At 35.3% G+C, this 19025-nt stretch overlaps 1 protein-coding gene across 6 annotated transcripts in view; it reads right to left on the reverse strand.

Moving 5' to 3' along the window:
* Positions 1-19025, reverse strand: part of ARAP2 (ArfGAP with RhoGAP domain, ankyrin repeat and PH domain 2) — a 181962-nt gene that overhangs the window by 57078 nt on the left and 105859 nt on the right. For all 6 annotated transcript variants that reach the window (XM_027598583.2, XM_027598582.2, XM_027598585.2 and 3 more), the window contains 4 exons: positions 14136-14299; positions 9309-9521; positions 6033-6138; positions 267-414 (listed from right to left, as the gene is read on the reverse strand). In XM_027598583.2, coding sequence (XP_027454384.1) covers positions 267-414; positions 6033-6138; positions 9309-9521; positions 14136-14299 — 631 coding nt within the window. The remainder of the gene's footprint in view (positions 1-266; positions 415-6032; positions 6139-9308; positions 9522-14135; positions 14300-19025) is intronic.

Raw genomic sequence — 19025 nt, forward strand, 5'->3', positions numbered from 1 at the left:
CTGACAAAGGAAAAAAGCCATAGAAACACCATAAATAGAAAATATTCTGTCCAAAAGACACCAGATGGCTTTCAAAGCAGCCAAATTTAAATGAATGGCTACAGCTTAAAAGGCTAGTTGTATTTAAAGTATTAAAAATCATATAACTATCCTTTATTTTTAGATATTCATGAAGACTTGATTATAAACATCCTAAAATGTATTTTTTAATTTGCCAACAGTAACATCAAAACTATTTTAACAAGGGCAGGATATAAAATATTTACCTCAAATATCTCAACATAATTATTAATTAAGTCCTCGATTACATTCACTTCTTCACTAGTTTGTCCCTTAGTTTGAAACAAACAGGATGAAAAGACCAAGGCCAAATTATGCGCATTCATGTGATTGATTTCTGAGCACTTCTGAACCCTGTTAGAGAAAAGCACAGCTCATTACCACACTCTTCGATTTGAAGTTTTCATAGAACTTTAGTCACAATACCCATTTATCACTATTTAACACACACACATATTGAAGGTCTCTGATATAACAGCTATGGTGGTGATTTAAAGAAAACTGCAGTTCTTTTTTCCAACTAGATTATAGTCTAGTTAAGAACATAAGAAAAAAACTAAAAGAAGATATGACTACAGGTTACAAAGCAGTACTTGTTTGTTGATTGGAGGAGGGACCCACCATATCCAAATAATTCCAGATAATGGTGCAACCTGAGGCTAAGGCATAAAGATGTGCTTGCACAATGGTGGAAAATGACTAGAGGGACTGAAGCATAAATGAAAGAGGGAATAGGGGGCAGCAGGTAAGTAGGAAACAAGGCAAGAAAGGTGAATTGGGAGGCATATAGGAGAGAGTTCCAAATTCAAGGTTTAAGGCTGAGCTGAGTTTTCCAGGAAGGGCAAATCAGGTGAGAAAATACTTGGCAGCATGTGTTTGTATGGTTACTCAAAATTGGATATTATCTCTCAAAAAGCAAACACTTAATTTAAAAATACAATTATACTTTTCTTGGATATTATTAAGAATGGCTTTTTGCAATGAACAGACAAGAACAGAGGAGTCAACTCTCCCCACGAGTAGGCTACAACATTTGGGCCTTACGAAGAGCCCTTAAAGTAAAGCTGACCTTCGAACAACACAGTTTGAACTGTGTGGGTCCACTTACATGTGGATTCTTTTCCATAAACACAGTACAGTACTATTAATATATTTTCTTTATGATTTTCTTAATAACATTTGCATCGACAAAAATGCACAGGTGATAACTGTAAGTGATACACACAGAAGTATCTGTTGATGCTATTTGTTACTGATTATATATAATAGGACCCTGCTCAATTTCCTAATTACATTTATAAATTTTAAAATACATACTAAAAAAGAGAGACCAGCTGTATCAAAGGAATAAAACAAGACTAAGTTAGGTACACCTGTCTACAAAAAGCAGAGATTCTAGTAATTACAAAAAAAGTAAAAGGTGACAGGAATATATATATGATGATGTAAGAAACTCACAATAAAATACCAAATTGCACAGCAGAGACAGGGCAAGCGTAATCATCGTATGTGATTCATAAGATGCAAAAGGAATTGCAAGTTAATAGAGGAGGGTATGATAATTGTGGACATCCCTCTCAAAACCACTTCTGTACTTTTATCACACTAAATTATAAACATCTGGAAAATTTATCTGCAGGTCTGCCTGTGTTACTAGGATCGAAGCATCTCCCCGTCTGGGACTCTCGCTTTAATCACCCTGGAGTTGTGTAATAAATATCTGGTGAATGGAATTAAGTAAATGTTAGTCATGCAGGAAGCGATCTGTTATCTGGGGCAGGGATGGAATTAAATGCTAAATCAACCTGACCTTACTCAAATCGACCTCGCAAACTTCGGACAACTCTATCAAACGTTCCCACCTTTTGTGAGACTTCCTTCTGCCATAGCATCCTCTTTGCTACTCTTCACCTCTCTCCTCTTCCATTTCTGTAACTGCCTTGATTTCTGGCATAAAGTCCACACTACAGCTTTTTTTTTTCCTTTCCTTCCTTCATTTCTCTGCCCCACATGCTATCATTCCCAAGTGTTCCTATTCAGCCCACTGAGGCTTTCTCATTAGAAGTCCAAGAAAACGGTTTCCTGATTAGTTTCTCTGCATCTATTCTAATTTCTTCCCAATCAAACCCATTAATGGGTTATTGTCCTAAAACAGATTTGATCAGTCACTATTACCTAAAGGAATAAAATCCAAATTTTTTACATGACCATCTGAGCCTTTCACAACCACCTGCCAGCCAACAACCAACCAGCTCATCCCCTAGCACACCTGTTTCCCAGAAAATATCCTCCACTCGTATCTTGTCCTTACCTTTCTTTCACACCCAGCTCACATACCCCTTTAGATGTGAAGCATCCCCTGGGTGTCAACACACGACAAATCACTCCATCCTTCTGCCCATGCTAAAATTCTTTATATTAAAAACTGTCCCAGTGTTGCCGTGTTTCCCTAAAAAATATAAAATGCCCTCCAGCAACCCTGGGTGTATTCACTCGGACATCCAGATGCTCAGTTTGGGAACGGTGGACTTTAAGACTTTGTCTTCATGTATTATCATCAAATGTTTCTGTTCACGTGGAATCTTTATTTTATTTTATTTAAAGATTTTATTTATTTGACAGAGAGAGAAAGAGAGAATAGGCAGAGGCAGGCAGAAGGAGAGGGAGAAGCAGACTCCCCTCTGAGCAGGGAGCCCGATGCGGGACTCGATCCCAGGACCCTGGGATCATGACCTGAGCCGAAGGCAGACACTTAATGACTAAGCCACCCAGGCGCCCCTTCACATGAAATCTTAATAGGTACTGTTGTGTATGCAGTAGTAACTAAAATATATGTCAGTTGGAGAGGGGGAAGGACAGGAACTCATTATCTCAAATTCAAACCTGAATTAAGAAGTTAAAAATTCTTAACCACCTGGGTGGCTCAGTTGGTTAAGTATCCGATTCTTGATTTTGGCTCAGGGCATGTTCTCAGGATTGTGGGATCAAGCCCCACATCAGGGTCTGCGCTTAGCAGGGAGTCTGCTTGGTATTCTCCCCCCTCCATCTCTCTCTCTCCCCACTTCCTCCCTCTCAAGAGCATGTGCCCTCTCTCTCTCAAGCAATAGATTTTAAGAAAAAATATGTATAACTCAATATTTAAAATATTAACTTAATAAACTGTAGCAGCTTGGTCATACATTAAAATATTTGAAAAAAAATCTGTTCCAATGTCTCCTTAGAGATAAGACTATACAACATATACACTATACTTGTATAATATAATAAGAAAATCAGTTTTACAGTAATGGAGTTTCCATGCATGAGAAGTGGTAGTGGGAAAAGAAATATAACGAGAAAAGAAATTGTGAATAATTTCTGAATGTAGACTGCAAATAAGGTAGTTTTAGTAGAAATTAGCTTCACTAAAATTCATTCAAGAGAGTTCTACATCCATGCAGGAAGGACTGCAGCTAGAATGATATTCCTTAAGCCATATTTACACTTATTAAAGTTCTGTGGTAATTCTTGCTGATAGCAAAACAAACCAAACCTTTCATTTTAATGGAAAAGGTTTTTTTTTTCCCCAAAACATTCCTCATCCTTCAGAGATCTCACTTCTCAAGCTACTACTATATTCTTCCTATCCTCCCAAATGTTGAAAACTACATACATTAAGACAATATTTTTGATTTTTAAAAATTTTCTCCTCTGATCAACAGTCTGACACTAAAATGTTAGAATTATCAATTAGATACAAATTCCTAAGGAAGAATTAAAATTTTCTACAGAGTCCACCATGAGAAAACACTATGCTCACAGACAGAATCCTGCTAGAGAATTCTGGACTCCTTCTCTTCTCCAGCTTCCCCCTTGAGTTTCAAAAATTTTGTGCTTATGTACTGGATTCATTTGGGGATTCTGTACCTGATTATTTCTAATTCATTTAAGAAATCTTCCAGTATGCTATTTATCTGAAATGGATCTTCGTTACAGAAAGAAACACTAAAGTGATAGTTTACTGGGGATTTCATTTGAAAACCATTTTCTTCAGCCATCCCCCCACCCACGTACTCTGGTACGCCAGCTGTTCTCTGTATTTAAGAATCCGGCTTTTTTTTTTTTTTTTTGGTCTTTTTTTTCCTTCTTTGTTCATTTCTTTCTTAAATTCCTTATGTAAGTGAAGTCATATGGTATTTGTCTTTCTCAGTCTGATTTATTTCACTTAGTATAATATCCTCTAGGTCCATCCATGTTGTTGCAAATGACAAAAACCTCATTCTACTTTACGGCTAATATTTCACTGTGTATACATGCTACTACTTCTTTATCCATTCATCTATTGATGGACACTTAACGTTGTTTCTGTGACTTGGCTATTATAAATAATGCTGCAATAAACATAGGGGTGTATATATCTTTTTGAATTAGTGCTTTTACGTTCTTTGAGTAAATACCCAGTAGTGGAATTATCAGATCATATGGTAGTTCTATTTTTAATGTTTTGAGGGACATCCATACTGTTTCCACAGTGGCTACACTATTTCATATTTCATATTCCCACTATTTCATATTCCCATCAACAGTGCATGAGGGGTCCCTTTTCTCCACATCCTTGCCAACACTTATTATCTCCTGTCTTTTCGTTACTAGCCATTCTGACTGGTGTAAGGTGATATCTCACGGTAGTTTTAATTTGCATTTCCCTGATAAGTGATGTTGAGCATCTTTTCATGTGTCTGTTGGCCATCTGACTGTCTTCTTTGGAGAAATGTCTATTTAGGTCCTCCACCCATTTTTAATCAGATTATGTGTTTCTCTGTCATTAACTTGCAGAAGTTCTTTATATACTTTGAATATTAACCCGTTATTGGATATATCATTTGCAAATATCTTCCCCCATTCAGTAGGCTTCCTTGTTTTGTTGATAGTTTCCTTTCTTGTGCAAAAGCATTTTATTTTGGTGTAGTCCCAATAGGTTATTTTTGCTTTTGTTTCCCCTGCCCAAGGAGACATCTAGAAAGATTTTTCTAAGGTCAATGTCAAAGAAATTACTGTCTATGTCCTCTTCTAGGATTTTTATTGTTTAAGGTCTCACATTTAGGTATTTAATCCATTTCAATTTGTTTTTTGTGTATGGTATTAGGAAGTGATCCAGTTTCTGTCTATTGCATGTAGCTGTCTGATTTTCCTAGCACCACTTGTTAAAGAGACTGTCTTTTCCTCATTGTATATTCTTGCCTCCTTTGTCATAAATAAACCATGTAAGCATGAGTTTATTTCTGAACTCTCTATTCTGTTCCATTGTTCTGTGTGTCTATTTTTGTGTCAGTACCATACTGTTTCAATCACTAGAGCTTTGTAGTATGTCTTAAAATCTAGGATTGTGGTACTTCCAGCTTTACCGCTATTTCTCACGATTGCTTCGGCTATTTGGGAACTTTGTGATTCCATGCAAATTTTAGGATTACTTGGTTTTAATTCTGAAAAAATCCATTGGTATTTTGACAGGAATTACATTAGATCTATAGATTGCTTTAGGTAGTATGGACATTTTAACAATTTAATTCTTCCAATCTTTGAGCATAGTATATCTTTCCATTTATTTCTGTCATATTCAGTTTCTTTCATCAGTGTTTTATAATTTTTGGAGTACAAACCTTTCACTTCATTGGTTAAGTTTATTCCTAAGTATTTTATTATTTTTGGTGCAATTATAAATGGAATTATTTTCTTAATTTCTCTTTCTGCTACCTCATTATTAGTCTCTAGAAATGCAACAGATTTCTATATATTCATTTTGTATCCTATGACCTTACTGAATACATTTATCAGTTCTAGTAGTTTTTTGGTAGATTGAAACCATTTTTAAGATATGATGGGAAATTCACAGTCCCATATAGAAAGTTTGCTATACTACTTTAAATTTAAGAAATAATGATGTATTGAAAGGCATGTTTGAAATGTTTAGGAAAGCTCATGAAACCACCCACCTGTAAAGGTGTTCAATTACAGCTGCCAACGTTGCTTGGTTGACCCCTGGAAGAGTACGTATAAATGCTCCATACTTTTTAATTCTTTCCTTGTCATCCTGAGTATCTAGAGGTTAAAAATAAAACAAAACAAAAAACAATTTTAGGCCTAAACCAAGAGTCTGTACTACAAATTTGCCTTTTAACAGTATTTTAAAACAGTAGTCATTATTGTATTTCACTAAGTGATCTAATCGAATTTCAATAGAATAAACATTCAAACTTCTCTAATAATGGAAAAGCATTTACATCAACATTACATGATAATAAGCTATAGTTTTAATACTTTCTGATTAAAAATGAAGCACTTTCAAAACCCAGGTTTGCGTTTTATCTTCCACTTTACGAACAACTGAACTTCAACTAATAGGAATATATTTAATTAATAACTCAAATTGGAGTACAAATTGAGAGATAAACCAAAAGTACTTTCTTTGGCTATGGAAAGATTTCACTATCTGTTATTTGAAAATGACATTTCTGATTTCTTCTCTTTGTGAAATCACAAAAATCTTACCAAAACTATGAACCATCCCAAAGCTATGAACTGCATTACCCCGCAGATCCATGTATAGGGCCTTTTACAAAGCCTGGCACCTCCAACTCCTTGGAAAAGGGAGGGGGTAATGAAAGAAGTCATGTGCAGGCGCTGAAAACTATTACACAGACTTAGAGTAGAATGGACCCTCTGTTAATGGAAAGGAGGATGAAAAGGAATTATGCTTCCTTATCCTAACTCCAGAGGTTAAATACTTGGAGAAACTAGACCCAGGAACTCCCAAAGTTTTAGACTCTAGAAGATGTATAGTGGTGGTCTGATCTGACCTGCTAGCTCATAAGAGAAATGAAAGGCCATTCTTCAAATAAATAACCCTTGTGCTGACTTTGTAACTTAAGGGAATTGCACTTATATATTCCCTTGTAATTCCCAACTACCTTTGGAAACAAGACTTTTTCATTTTCTGCTTAGCCCTACCTATTCTATTCACAGAAAGACAGTAGCACATTAATGATTCTTTAAAAGTACACAGTCACTTGTAAAGGGCATTAGGATCCCTGGGGAGGTAAGAAACTCTGTGGCACATTTCTGAAGTAGACTCCTATTCAAAACTGTAACTGATAGCTCTTTTGTTCTGATTTAGCCTGCCTGTAAGGTCTCCGAAAGTAAACGTGATCATACTGACTTAAGCGTGCTAGTAGATGACTCTCTAAAAGCAAGAGTGGAAAACACCCAAATTACATTCAAAGGACTATACTGGAAGTGAATGAAGAATTATCTATCATCTCTAGTACAATCCAAATATTTACCCTCTTCTCATCCAGTTTCTAACTGTAATGGTATTTATTTAATAAAATGTAATTAATTCTACTACACTTACTATAAGAAGTCATGCTAGTACAGCATATCTTCACGAATCTAATAAGGATAAAATAGATGATATTTTCAAAGTAAAGCTTAAGCAATTTGAAAGTAAAACTTAAGATAGATTTCAGGTCATATAGAAAATACAAGGAACTGTTCAGCTAGCCACAGACTTCAATTTAATGGTGTTCTTAGAACAGATCATATATCATATAAATAAGTGGTATGACACTGCAAGGCATTCTTTGCCTCAGTGCACAGGACCCACGAGAGCTCTCCTACGAGGTCACCACGAACATTCCGGTTTATTCTTGTCAGATCCAACATAGGGCACTTCTGACAAGTCAGGGCTATGCTGGATCTAAAAGCAAATGACTTTAAGGCTATCTGACCTAGTATCCAAAACTTTCTCCAAGAATTCACATACAAATAAAAGGTGAACACATTCCTCTTTGACACATGCTACTATCTACCAACTACCTCCCCCTGACAACATTAAAGACATCTTTGTCATAGAACCTGGTAACTGAGCAAAAGTCTATTTGCCTCAAATTTTTGATAACTGATTTTACAACAAAGACAAATTATAAGCCTTTATCGAGATGCTATAATTTCATAGTTATAAATTACAAAGAAATCTTTCTGAAACAAAAATGAGGGTGGCAAGATAACTGAGCTTAAAGAGATATATTATCTAATTCCATATTTTATATCCCATGTAATTATGCAATCAACTCTCTTTTTGATTGGAGTTGAACCTATTGATTTGAGAAATATCAAGAGGCAAATAAAAGGCTTCTGAATTGGTAGTTAAAAAAGAAAAGCTTTATTTTAATAACAATCCCACTCCCTACTTGCTGACACTAATACAGGTCATTCTTGGGATAATTTTTCAACCTGTGGATGTTTTATGACATCATTTCCACATTAACCCCTTAAAATATATTTATATTTGAGATTAAACAAATACTTTCACTAAAAAAGCCCATTTCTCAACAGAGGAATATCATATAGTGAAATTCAAAGGTCACTTTTGCAAAAAATCTTGAAACAGATTAAATGTACAAGTGAGAAATATATTAGTAAAGTATGGTAAAAAATTCAATATTTTTAATTAAAAAAATGAAGATTGAAAATCATTTTTAAAAACTGTAAACATATGAGAAATGTTTGTGGTTTATTGATATAATAAGGATTATATATAAATTATAGGTGTAGGGACAAAGACTATAAAATAATATATAAGAATGAAAATTGTTCTATTAGAGAGATGGGATTAAAAGTAATGTTTACATTTAAGTCTTCATTTTTGTAACGTTTTTGTAAAAGGAGTTATTTTGAATTAATGGATGTAAATGTAGGTTTTACTGAATCAATTTAACCCAATAAGTGATTAAATAAACTACTTTTCTAGGGTCATTTCTTAAATAGTATAAAGCTTTTTTTAATTAATGAAAGAAAAATGAAGAAAGAAAGAGTTAAAAAAAAATACTGTTATGTACCCTTACAGAGGTAAATGATAGAGGTGAAGAGCCAATGGGGAAATGAGATAAAACAAATCTTATATTACACCTTTCATTTTAATCTTAATGAGAAATTAATAGCATACATGGACTTGACCATAACACTTCCAAAGTTAAAGCAAACACTAAGAAATCTGAAAACTAAGAATTACTTTAACATACTATTTAGCAATTATTACTATAAATTTATTTTGAGGTAGATATAAACAACTATTGATATTTGCACAATTTCTGTTCTAAGCCAATATGTACATTTTTCCTTTCAATTAAATTCTCAGATTAAAGATCTTAAAAATATAATTATCAAATTAGAAGGCAAGCATTTATTATATTCTATATTATATGTATTACCTAAAGCAGAGATCCAATATGGATAGAGCTCCTTTGTAAGAAGTGCATCATCAATGTCAGAGAGAAATTTTTTCAGCACGCCTGTCACATCTTCAAGCTGATGTTTTCCAGCTCTCAATTTAAAGCTTCTTGCATCCTTTTTGAAACTCTCCAGGAGTTCACTTATGTGCAAAGGATCACCATTCTTTTGATAGATATATTTGCACCCTAAACCTTTGTTTAAAAAAAAAGTTATATGAAAAAAAGTCAAAAATCAAAAACCACTTTTATATCTCAGAAATAGAAAACTTTTGTGTTGGGATATTAAGCAAGACAAAATCATTACCCAAGAGTTGATATAAACATGCATGAGGGAAAAAGCCTCCCCAGCCCACTAATTTTAGTATTTAAAATGTAAACCTGATGAGCTATTTCAGCCTCAGCTGTTAGCAAACCCCTGGTCAGCCCTTCCCCCAGTTTTTCATGGTATCTGCAAATGTTCTTTTACCACAGGTACCCTATCTTCACCTTGTCTCCCAGAATTCAAGCTTGTCTCCAGTTTCACCAGTAAAGAGGCTCTCTGGTATATTTCTTAACCGTCTGTACTCGTATATTAATTTCTGTTTCATATTTTCACCTTCTTCTAGATGAGATAGTTGGGTCATCTTTTCTTTGTTCATTTTGTTTTGTTTTTTTTGAGGGGGGAGAGGGGCAGAGGGAGAGGAAGAGAATCTCAAGCAGGCTCCACACCCAGAGCCCAACATGAGGCTCAATCTCCCAACCCTGAGATCATGACCTGAGCTGAAATCAAGAGTCAGACACGTAACCAACTGAGCCACCCAGGCGCCCCAAGGGTCATCTCCTTTTCAAAGTTATTGATTCATTAAGTGCCCTATATAAACAAAGGGGGGAGGCATGGTTAGTAAGAGGAGGAAGAGTAAAGAGGAGTGATTGTAATGATGATGATACAAAAAAAATTAAATGCTCCCTTGCCCCCCCTCCCAGGTCTCTGGTGTCTCCTCCTTCCAAAACCCCGCTGAATTTCCTGTATTTGTTCTCCTACCATCTCACCTTCCTGTTCATCCTTGAACCACAATCTTGCTTCTGTGCCCAATCCCCACTCTACTGGGACCATTCTTCATCAAGAATTCCAATGACATCCTATTTTCTATATGCTTTTCTATTTTTATCCAATGAGAATCCCCTGCAGTATTTGACATTCCAAATGAATCCCTGCTAAAATTCTTTTAATTTCATGGCTTTCATGACATTATGATCCCGTATCTTCCTCCCCCCTCCCTCTATGATAACTCTTCCAGTCCTCTTGTTATACAACCACCTAGTATTTACTAATCATTCCAGAAATCCATCCTCAAGTCTCTTCTCTTCCCAATTCCCCAAAAAATTCTCTGGGTGAACCCATCCAACTTTATCACTTCAACTACTACGTACACATTTTCACCCAGGTTTTCATTTCTAAGATGTCAAACACACACACACACACCCTTTAATATACAGATTCTTTATAAAATACCTGTAACACACACACACGATTGTCATGGACAAATCAAAAAAATCTGAGGAATCAAGTCTCCTGCCCCATTTGCTATGTCACCTACCAATCCCAATACATTCTTTATCTTGTTTCTGTATCTCAATACATGGCAGTGCCTTCTCCCCAGTTCTCTGTAAGTCAGAACTTTTCTTTCTCATTTACAGCATTAAAATGAAACAAAACAAATGTCACATATATTTTTCATCACAACCTTGCTCTCAAAACTGTCCCCCTTTTTCCATCTCACGTACTGTTATTTTTTGCACTTGATTCCTCACTACATTTTCACAACACCCTGCCGCTATTCTTGGGCAGCTCTCCAGTCCGCCTCCACACTGATAACAGCTTGATCCGAGATACAGGTCTGCTGGTGTTACCAACAGGCTTAAAAAACTGCATACCACCTTCCCACTGCCTAGAGGGCAAGTTTGTGTATATATTACAACATTTAAGGCTCTACATGAATAAGCCTAACCCTCCTGCCTCTTATCTCTGGTTCTTCCAACACTAAGCTCTGGACACATTTAACTACACAAAGTTCCCTCAACAGATGACTTCCCCATGGTCGCACCCTGTCCCTCCTCCTAGAGTCCTTACTCCCTTCTTCTAACTAGCTCCTGTTTTCTCTTAATCATGGTAGGCACCACATCTCACCCATGAAGCTCCCTACGACCACCCCTACTCTGGGTGAAATTCACCCTGTACCAACCCCTGAACCTCTCTACCACAGAATTTTGTACACTTGAGATGTAACTGCCCAGCTGTTTGTCTTTGATTCAAAAAATGTGTAAAAACCTAGAAGGCAAGGATGTCTTGCTCTCTGCGTACAGTTAACTACACTATGACTAGAACTTAGTAAGCATTCAATAAATGATTATTTAATGCAAGAATAAGCAAATTCTACAAAAACAAAAAAATTGGGACTAAGTTTTTGAGATATTATGTTCCTAGTTGAGTGAATTTCTAATAGCTAGTCCTCAAATAAGTTAACTGCATGTGAATTTAAAAATTTTGTTTACATAAATTAATTTCCCCAAAAAACTACTATAACCCATTAAAAAATTAAAACTCTAAAAATTTGACTGTGAACTTGGTCAAGTTCAAATCTTGACACTGTGAACACAAAAAATTGGTCTTCAGATTTTACTTATTTGAGAGAGAGAGCTAGAGAGCACAAGCAGGGGAGAAGGAGAAGCAGGCTCTCCACAGAGTGGGGAGCCTGATGCGGGGCTCGATCCCAGGACCCTGGGATCATGACCTGCGCCCAAGGCAGCTGTTTAACCGACTGAGCCACCCAAGCACCCCTGGCCTTCAGATTTTAATACAAAGGTCAGGAAGTTCAAAATAATTGCTGTTGTAAGCTCTGAGTCAACCATCTGCATTCTATTAATCACTGGGCATTTTCTAAGTGCATATGATATCTTCCCTTCTATACATGCTGGCAACATTGGATTTTCCCCATGTTCTGTTCATTAAAAACCAAACAAAACAAAACATAGAGTCTTTCATTGGCTTTATTACTTTAATATGCAAGTTAATGTACCTTGTGCCAGAGTTACAAAGTAGTTTTAATGTATGAAATTTGGTTGAAAACAATCTAATGCTTAATGATTTTAAATTCAAAGAAACACCACAAAGAAACTTCTGATTTCCCTAGAGAAACATTAAATTAGATACATTGAAGCTAGAAGAGTTATTTTAATCATTTCTCAGCTTAAGAAAGACCCTATGCCATTATGAAACTAACATGATGTGAAAATTCCCAATGAGGTTATGCTCTTGCTAAAACATAATATGTGTGTAATTCATTTATATCTACAAAATTCAAGTGCGCTAATAAGGAATGGCTAATAAATGAAGACCATAACCTTCCTCCTCCCCCATTTTCATATAAACAGATGATTACCATTGATAAGGAGAACACAGACATACTATCATAGGAAGAAATTTCATAGAGTAATAGACACATAATGTGATTACATACATATTTACAGTAGATATATAATTCAAACCTATATAATTCAAACAGTGAATCTGAGTATCAATGATAACTGTACTTGGATTACATGTGAAATAAACAAAATACATAAAATGCCACTCTCCCCAGAAGAAAATAGATTAATGTATGCATGTTATAAATTTAATTTCTAAAAATTATTTTCTTCGTGGCCTTTGTTATTTTTGACATTTTGCTCATATCAGTTTATTGTCAGTTCTCATACTAAAACCCATGATTCATGGCTTTGTCTTTAACTTCTTACTCCCATTGCTGTATTTCCAGTACCAAGATCAATGGCTGGCACACAAGAGACAATAAATAAGTAAGGAGCTAATAACACAACGTTTTACAGCAGCTCCCTCACTGATTACACCCTCTTTTCAAATTAAAAACACCCAAGGACATTTCTAATATTGAGAGAACAAAAATAAAAGTTAATTGCTTTTCAAAATATAAGATCAATCATTTTACTTTTCCACATTTGTAATCTAAATCAATGGCACTTATCTACAGATTAACAGGTAGAAAACATTTTTATATTAAAAATATAGTTAACAAATTTCTACCTTTTAGAGTATTAAGGAAATACGTAGCAGAAAGAAGGAATTTGAGGAATTCAAAGTAATTTGAAAATAAACATGAAAAATCAAGGCATACTTTATTTACTTTTCAGGGACATCTAAAATACTATCATAGCATATTAAATTAAAATGAAGCTAGACCATGTATGTGTCAACCAGTTGTTTTTTACTTGCAAGCTATTCATAAAAATGCCTGTTAAAATTAAGTCAAAACTATTACGATAACCATGATTCTTAATGTAAACATGTGAACAAGAGCATGTTGAATGAAATAAATGAACACACAGACTTTGAATGTATGGCACCAAAAAAATAAATTCCTCTACATACTGTCCCATAGTTTTCCACTTCCAAAAACATGCTTATGGGGCAACCCTTTGCCTTTTCCTAGACTTTACTGTAGGCTTGTAACCTCTTAAAAACATAGTCTTCAACCTATTTCTAATATACATTTTATAATATAGATTCTTTCTATCTGGCATTTAAAATTTTTATGCATGTGAAAGAAGAAAACAGTAAAAGTACATTACGTAATTTGAATTTTATTGGGAGAAGGAATGGCATTTGGCTGAACAGGGACTACGTTTTTATTTTTCACGGATGTACTTACAAATATAAAGAGCTCTAATGTAGTCCAATGGAGGTACCACTTAAAAACTCTAAGAATGATAGTATGAGTTCTGGGGGTTGAATAAAAACTCTGTGATACTTACCATACTGTGTAACAAATGCTATACAGCTGTTCACAATAATAGGAACATCATTTTTGCTGAGCTGCTGATCCTGTAATGCATTACCATCTGTACCTGCTGCTTTCTCAATTGCGGTATGCCAGACTGTGAAATCCAACTTGGTATGCCCATGGATGTATAATGTTCTGTAAAGTTTAAAAGCATTTCAAATTATAATTTGGATGTTGTTTTTTTTAATTCTTACTTCTAGACAGATTATCCTTAAATCCATACAAATGTGATCTTGTCTCATCCGTGAGAAGAAAACCCCTCTGTCTACAACTAGCTTCCATTCCATCTCTCTTTTGCCTGTGCAGTTACATCTCTCCAGGAAGTACAGAAGTTCTCTGAATTCATGGTCTCACCTCCCTTCATTTCCTGACCCCTTTTATTTTGTTTCTGAATAACTGAACTGAAACTACTCTGGCCAACATCATGGGTGACTGGATTTTGTGGCTACATTTTTCAAGATTTTTAAAACTGTCGATGATTTCATTTCTTAAGAAAAAAAAATACATTTTGGCTTTTGTAATGCAATTCTTTCTGGTTTTTCCTCCTGTCTTTCTGGTCACTCAATTTCTACACAAGCTCACTTCCTCTTTTTGAACCTCAGTGCACTTGCATGAACTCCAAGGACTGTGCAAAGACCTGTCATTCATCCAGGCCAGTGGTTTCAGCCCTCATCTGGAGGTGGTAACTCCAAATCCCTATCTCCAGGTTATAACTTTATCTCACAGATCAGATCTCCATGTGACTGAAAAGCAAGAGCATAAAGCAGCCAAGAGACTGGAAAATGTAATCACCTCTCAAATTCAAATTTTCACTCTGCACTTGCTTCCTTTGTGATCTGGGACAAGTTATCAACCTTCTTTGGGCCTCAGTTTCATCAGTGGCAAAATGAGGGTAATAATAGTATACACCTCAACACTCAGTGAATGTAATATTAATAACTAAGTAGTAAACCATAATACTAATTATTATTAATTTTTGGACACCCTCATCTTAATGTGCCACAGTTATCTCAAAACTTTCTCTTTCTCCTACCAAACTGGTACTGAAATTCTCCACTTATCCCACCAGAAATCTAGGATTTTTTTTTTTTTTTTAAGAGACAGAGAGTGTGCACACACACACATGCAAGTTGTGGGGGGAGGGAGAGAATTTTAAGCAGGCTCCACGACCAGCATGTCTAACACAGGGCTCAATCTCATAACCCTGAGACACCCAGGCACCCCAGGATTAATTAATTTTAAATTGGCTCCCGCCCCCCCCCAACCCCATCACTGCCACATGAATTCTGTTGATTCTTATTCCTGAATATATTTACTCTGCTTCCTCTTCATTCTGACATTGTTTGATTTCAGGTCTTCACACTGCTCCTTAAGGTCGCTAAAATGCCTCCTAATAAACTTGCTTTCCCACTTCTCCACCTCTCTAATCTCCACTCCTCAGGGCTGCCAGAATGATCTAATATGCAAAACTAATCTCAAGACTGAGAAATGTAACTGATCTACCTAATACACAGAAACAGAGAATTAGGCAAAATAAGACAGAGGAATATGTTCCTAATGAAAGAACAAAACAAAATGTCAGAAAAACTAAACAAAACAGAGATAAGCAATCTATCTGATAAAGAGTTCAAAGTAATGGTCATACCACTAAATCAGCTTTGCAAGAAATACTAAAGGGGATTCTTTGAGTGGAAAGGAAAGACCAAAAGTGACAAAGACAATAAAGGATCTGAGAAAATCTTCAGGAACAACACATAATAAAATGGCAATAAATACATATCTATCAATAATTACTTTAAATGTAAATGGACTAAATGCTCTAATCCAAAGACATAGGGTGTCACAGTGAATAAAAAAACAAGACCCATCCTTATGCTGTCTACAAGAGGCTCATTTTAGACTTAAGGACACCTACAGATTGAAAGTGAGGGGATGGGAGCACCTGGGTGGCTCAGTTAAACGTCTGCCTGGGATCGAGCCCCACATCAGGCTCCCTGCTCAGTGGGGAGCCTGGTCCTCCCTCTTGTGTGCTCTCTGCCAAATAAATAGATAAAATCATACCAAAAAAAAAAAAAAAGAAAGAAAGAAACAAAAGAAAGAGAGGGGATGGAGAAACATTTATCATACAGATGTACGTCAAAAGAAAGCTAGAGTGGCAAATACTTCTATCTGACAACCTAGACTTTAAAACAAAAGGCTGTAAGAACAGATAAAGAAGGATACTATATCATAATAAAGGGGACAATCCAACAAGAAGATCCAAAAATTATAAATATTTATGCCCACAACATGGGAGCACCCAAATATATAAAACAATTAATAACAAACATAAAGGAACTAATTGATAATAACGCCATAATAGTAGGGGACTTTAACACCCCGCTTAATCAATAGATAATCTGAACAGAAAATAAACAAGGAACCAATGGCTTTGATTGACGCTAGACCAGATGGACTCAAAGTAAGGATCATAAAGATATTTACTAAAATCAAAGGAGAAATAAATGAACACAGGTAGAACTTCAATGAAGAGGAAGAAAATATAAAAAAGAATCAGGGCTGAAGAATACAATAACTGGAAGGAAGTTAGGAATCAACAGCAGATTAAAAGATGCAGGAGAATGGATCAGTGCAGAGGAATGGAAGACTGAGGAATGAAAATCACCCAATCAGAACAGCAAAAAGAAAAGGTAATTTAAAAAGTGAGCATAGTTTGAGGGACCAATGGGACAACGTCAAGTATTCAAATACTTGCATTATAGGGGTCCCAGAAGGAGAACAAAGAGGAAAAAAAGACAGAAAACCTATTTGAAGAAATAATGCTTAAATACTTCCCTAACCTGGCAAAGGAAACAGACATCCACGTCCAGGAACAGAGTCCAAATAACATGAACCCAAACAGACCCACACCAAGACGTATTATAACTAGTATAAAGAATTAAATCGAGACTCTTAAAAGCAGCAAGAGAAAAACAACTATTTACATACAAGGAAACCCCCTTATGACTATCAGCTGATTCTATAACAGAAATTTTACAGAAGGGAGTAACATGATATATTCAAAGTGCTGAATGGGAAAAAAAAAAAAAATACAACCAGGAATACTCTACACCCAGCAAGAGTAAAGGAGAGATAAGAAGTTTCTCAGATAAGCAAAAACTAAAGGAGTTCATCAAACCAGCTACAAGAAATGTTAAAAGGATGTCTTTAAATAAAAAAGAAAAGGCCATAACTGAAATTAAAAACTATGAAAGAAAAAAATATCTCATTGGTAATGGTAAATATATATAGTAAAGGAAGAGGATCTAGCTACCGATATAGCTAGAATATAGATTAAAAGACAAAAGTAGTAAAATCATCTAGGACTACTAAGATAATAATGTGTAAAATGTGATTATCAAAAACAGAAAATGTGGTAGGGGGTAGGCAGTTAAAATGTAGTGCTTTTAGAACATGCTTGGGCGTAACCATTAACTTAAAGCAAACTACTATACACTAAGGATATTACATATGAACATCATGGAGACCAAAAACCAATTATCTATAAAAGCTGCGCGCGCGTGCGCACATGCGCACGCACGCACACACACACACACACGCACACACACACACACACACAAAATGAAGAAAAAGGAATACAAACAACACCAGGGACCAAATGTCACCAAATCCTAAGGGAAGAGAGAAGAAAGGAACAAACTACAACAACAACAGAAAACAATGAATAAAATGGCAATAGGTACACATCTAGAAATAACTACAATAAGAACTAAATGTTGCAATCAAAAGAGAAAGTGGGAGGGTGAATGGATTATTAAAAAGACATATATATGTATGTATGTATGTATATGCGCTGTCTATAAGAGACCCACTTCAGATCTAGAGACACACACAGACTGAAAGTGAAGGAATGGAAAATGATATTCCATGCAAATGGAAATAAAAAGAAAGTTGGTGTAGCAACACTTTATATTAGATAAAACAGACTTTAAAACAAAAAAATGTAACAAGGGACAAAAAAAACACTACATAACGATAAAGGGATCAACCCAACAAGAGGGTAGAACACGTGTAAATATTTGCACACCCACATATGGACGCCTAACTATATAAAGCAAATATTAAGACATAAAGGAAGAAATTGACAGTATATGTGTATACATATATATATATGTTTATATGTATATGTTTATATGTTTGAATGAAACATTACTGAGCCATAAAAAAGAATAAAATCTTGCCATTTGTGACAACATGGGTGGACAGAGGTGGTATTATACTAAGTGAAATACGTCAGAGAAAGACAAATATCATATGATTTCACTTAAATGTGGAACTGAGGAAAAAAAATAGATACTGACCCTTAGATACAGTGAATAATATGGTGGTTGCCAGAGAGAAGGAGAGTGAAGGGATGGGGAAAATAGGGGAAGGGTACAAACTAAGTAGAAAATAAGAGGTACAAACTTCAAGTTAAAATAAATGTGACATAGGGATACAATGTACTACATAGGGAATATACTAATATGTAATAATCTTTTATGGTGACAAATGGTAGACAGGTTTATTATGGTGATCACTTCACTATATATATAAAGGTTGAACCACTACATGTACACCTGAAACTAACATTACGTGTCAACTACACTTCAATTAAAAAAAATTAAAAATGAATTGATAAATAAATAAATGCAAAGCCAGCGGCATAATTTTCTAGTTATTTCCCTTCTACAGCTCCGGCGTTTTCAAGACTAAAAGGCCTTTATGATCTGGCCCATACTTTCCCCTCCAACTCTGCCGGTCTCCTACACTAAAGACACACTTAAAAAAAAATCCACATGTTATTGCAATAAATATTTCC

Source organism: Zalophus californianus, chromosome 2 (assembly GCF_009762305.2).
Source record: "Zalophus californianus isolate mZalCal1 chromosome 2, mZalCal1.pri.v2, whole genome shotgun sequence".
Classification (NCBI taxonomy): Eukaryota; Metazoa; Chordata; class Mammalia; order Carnivora; family Otariidae; genus Zalophus; species Zalophus californianus.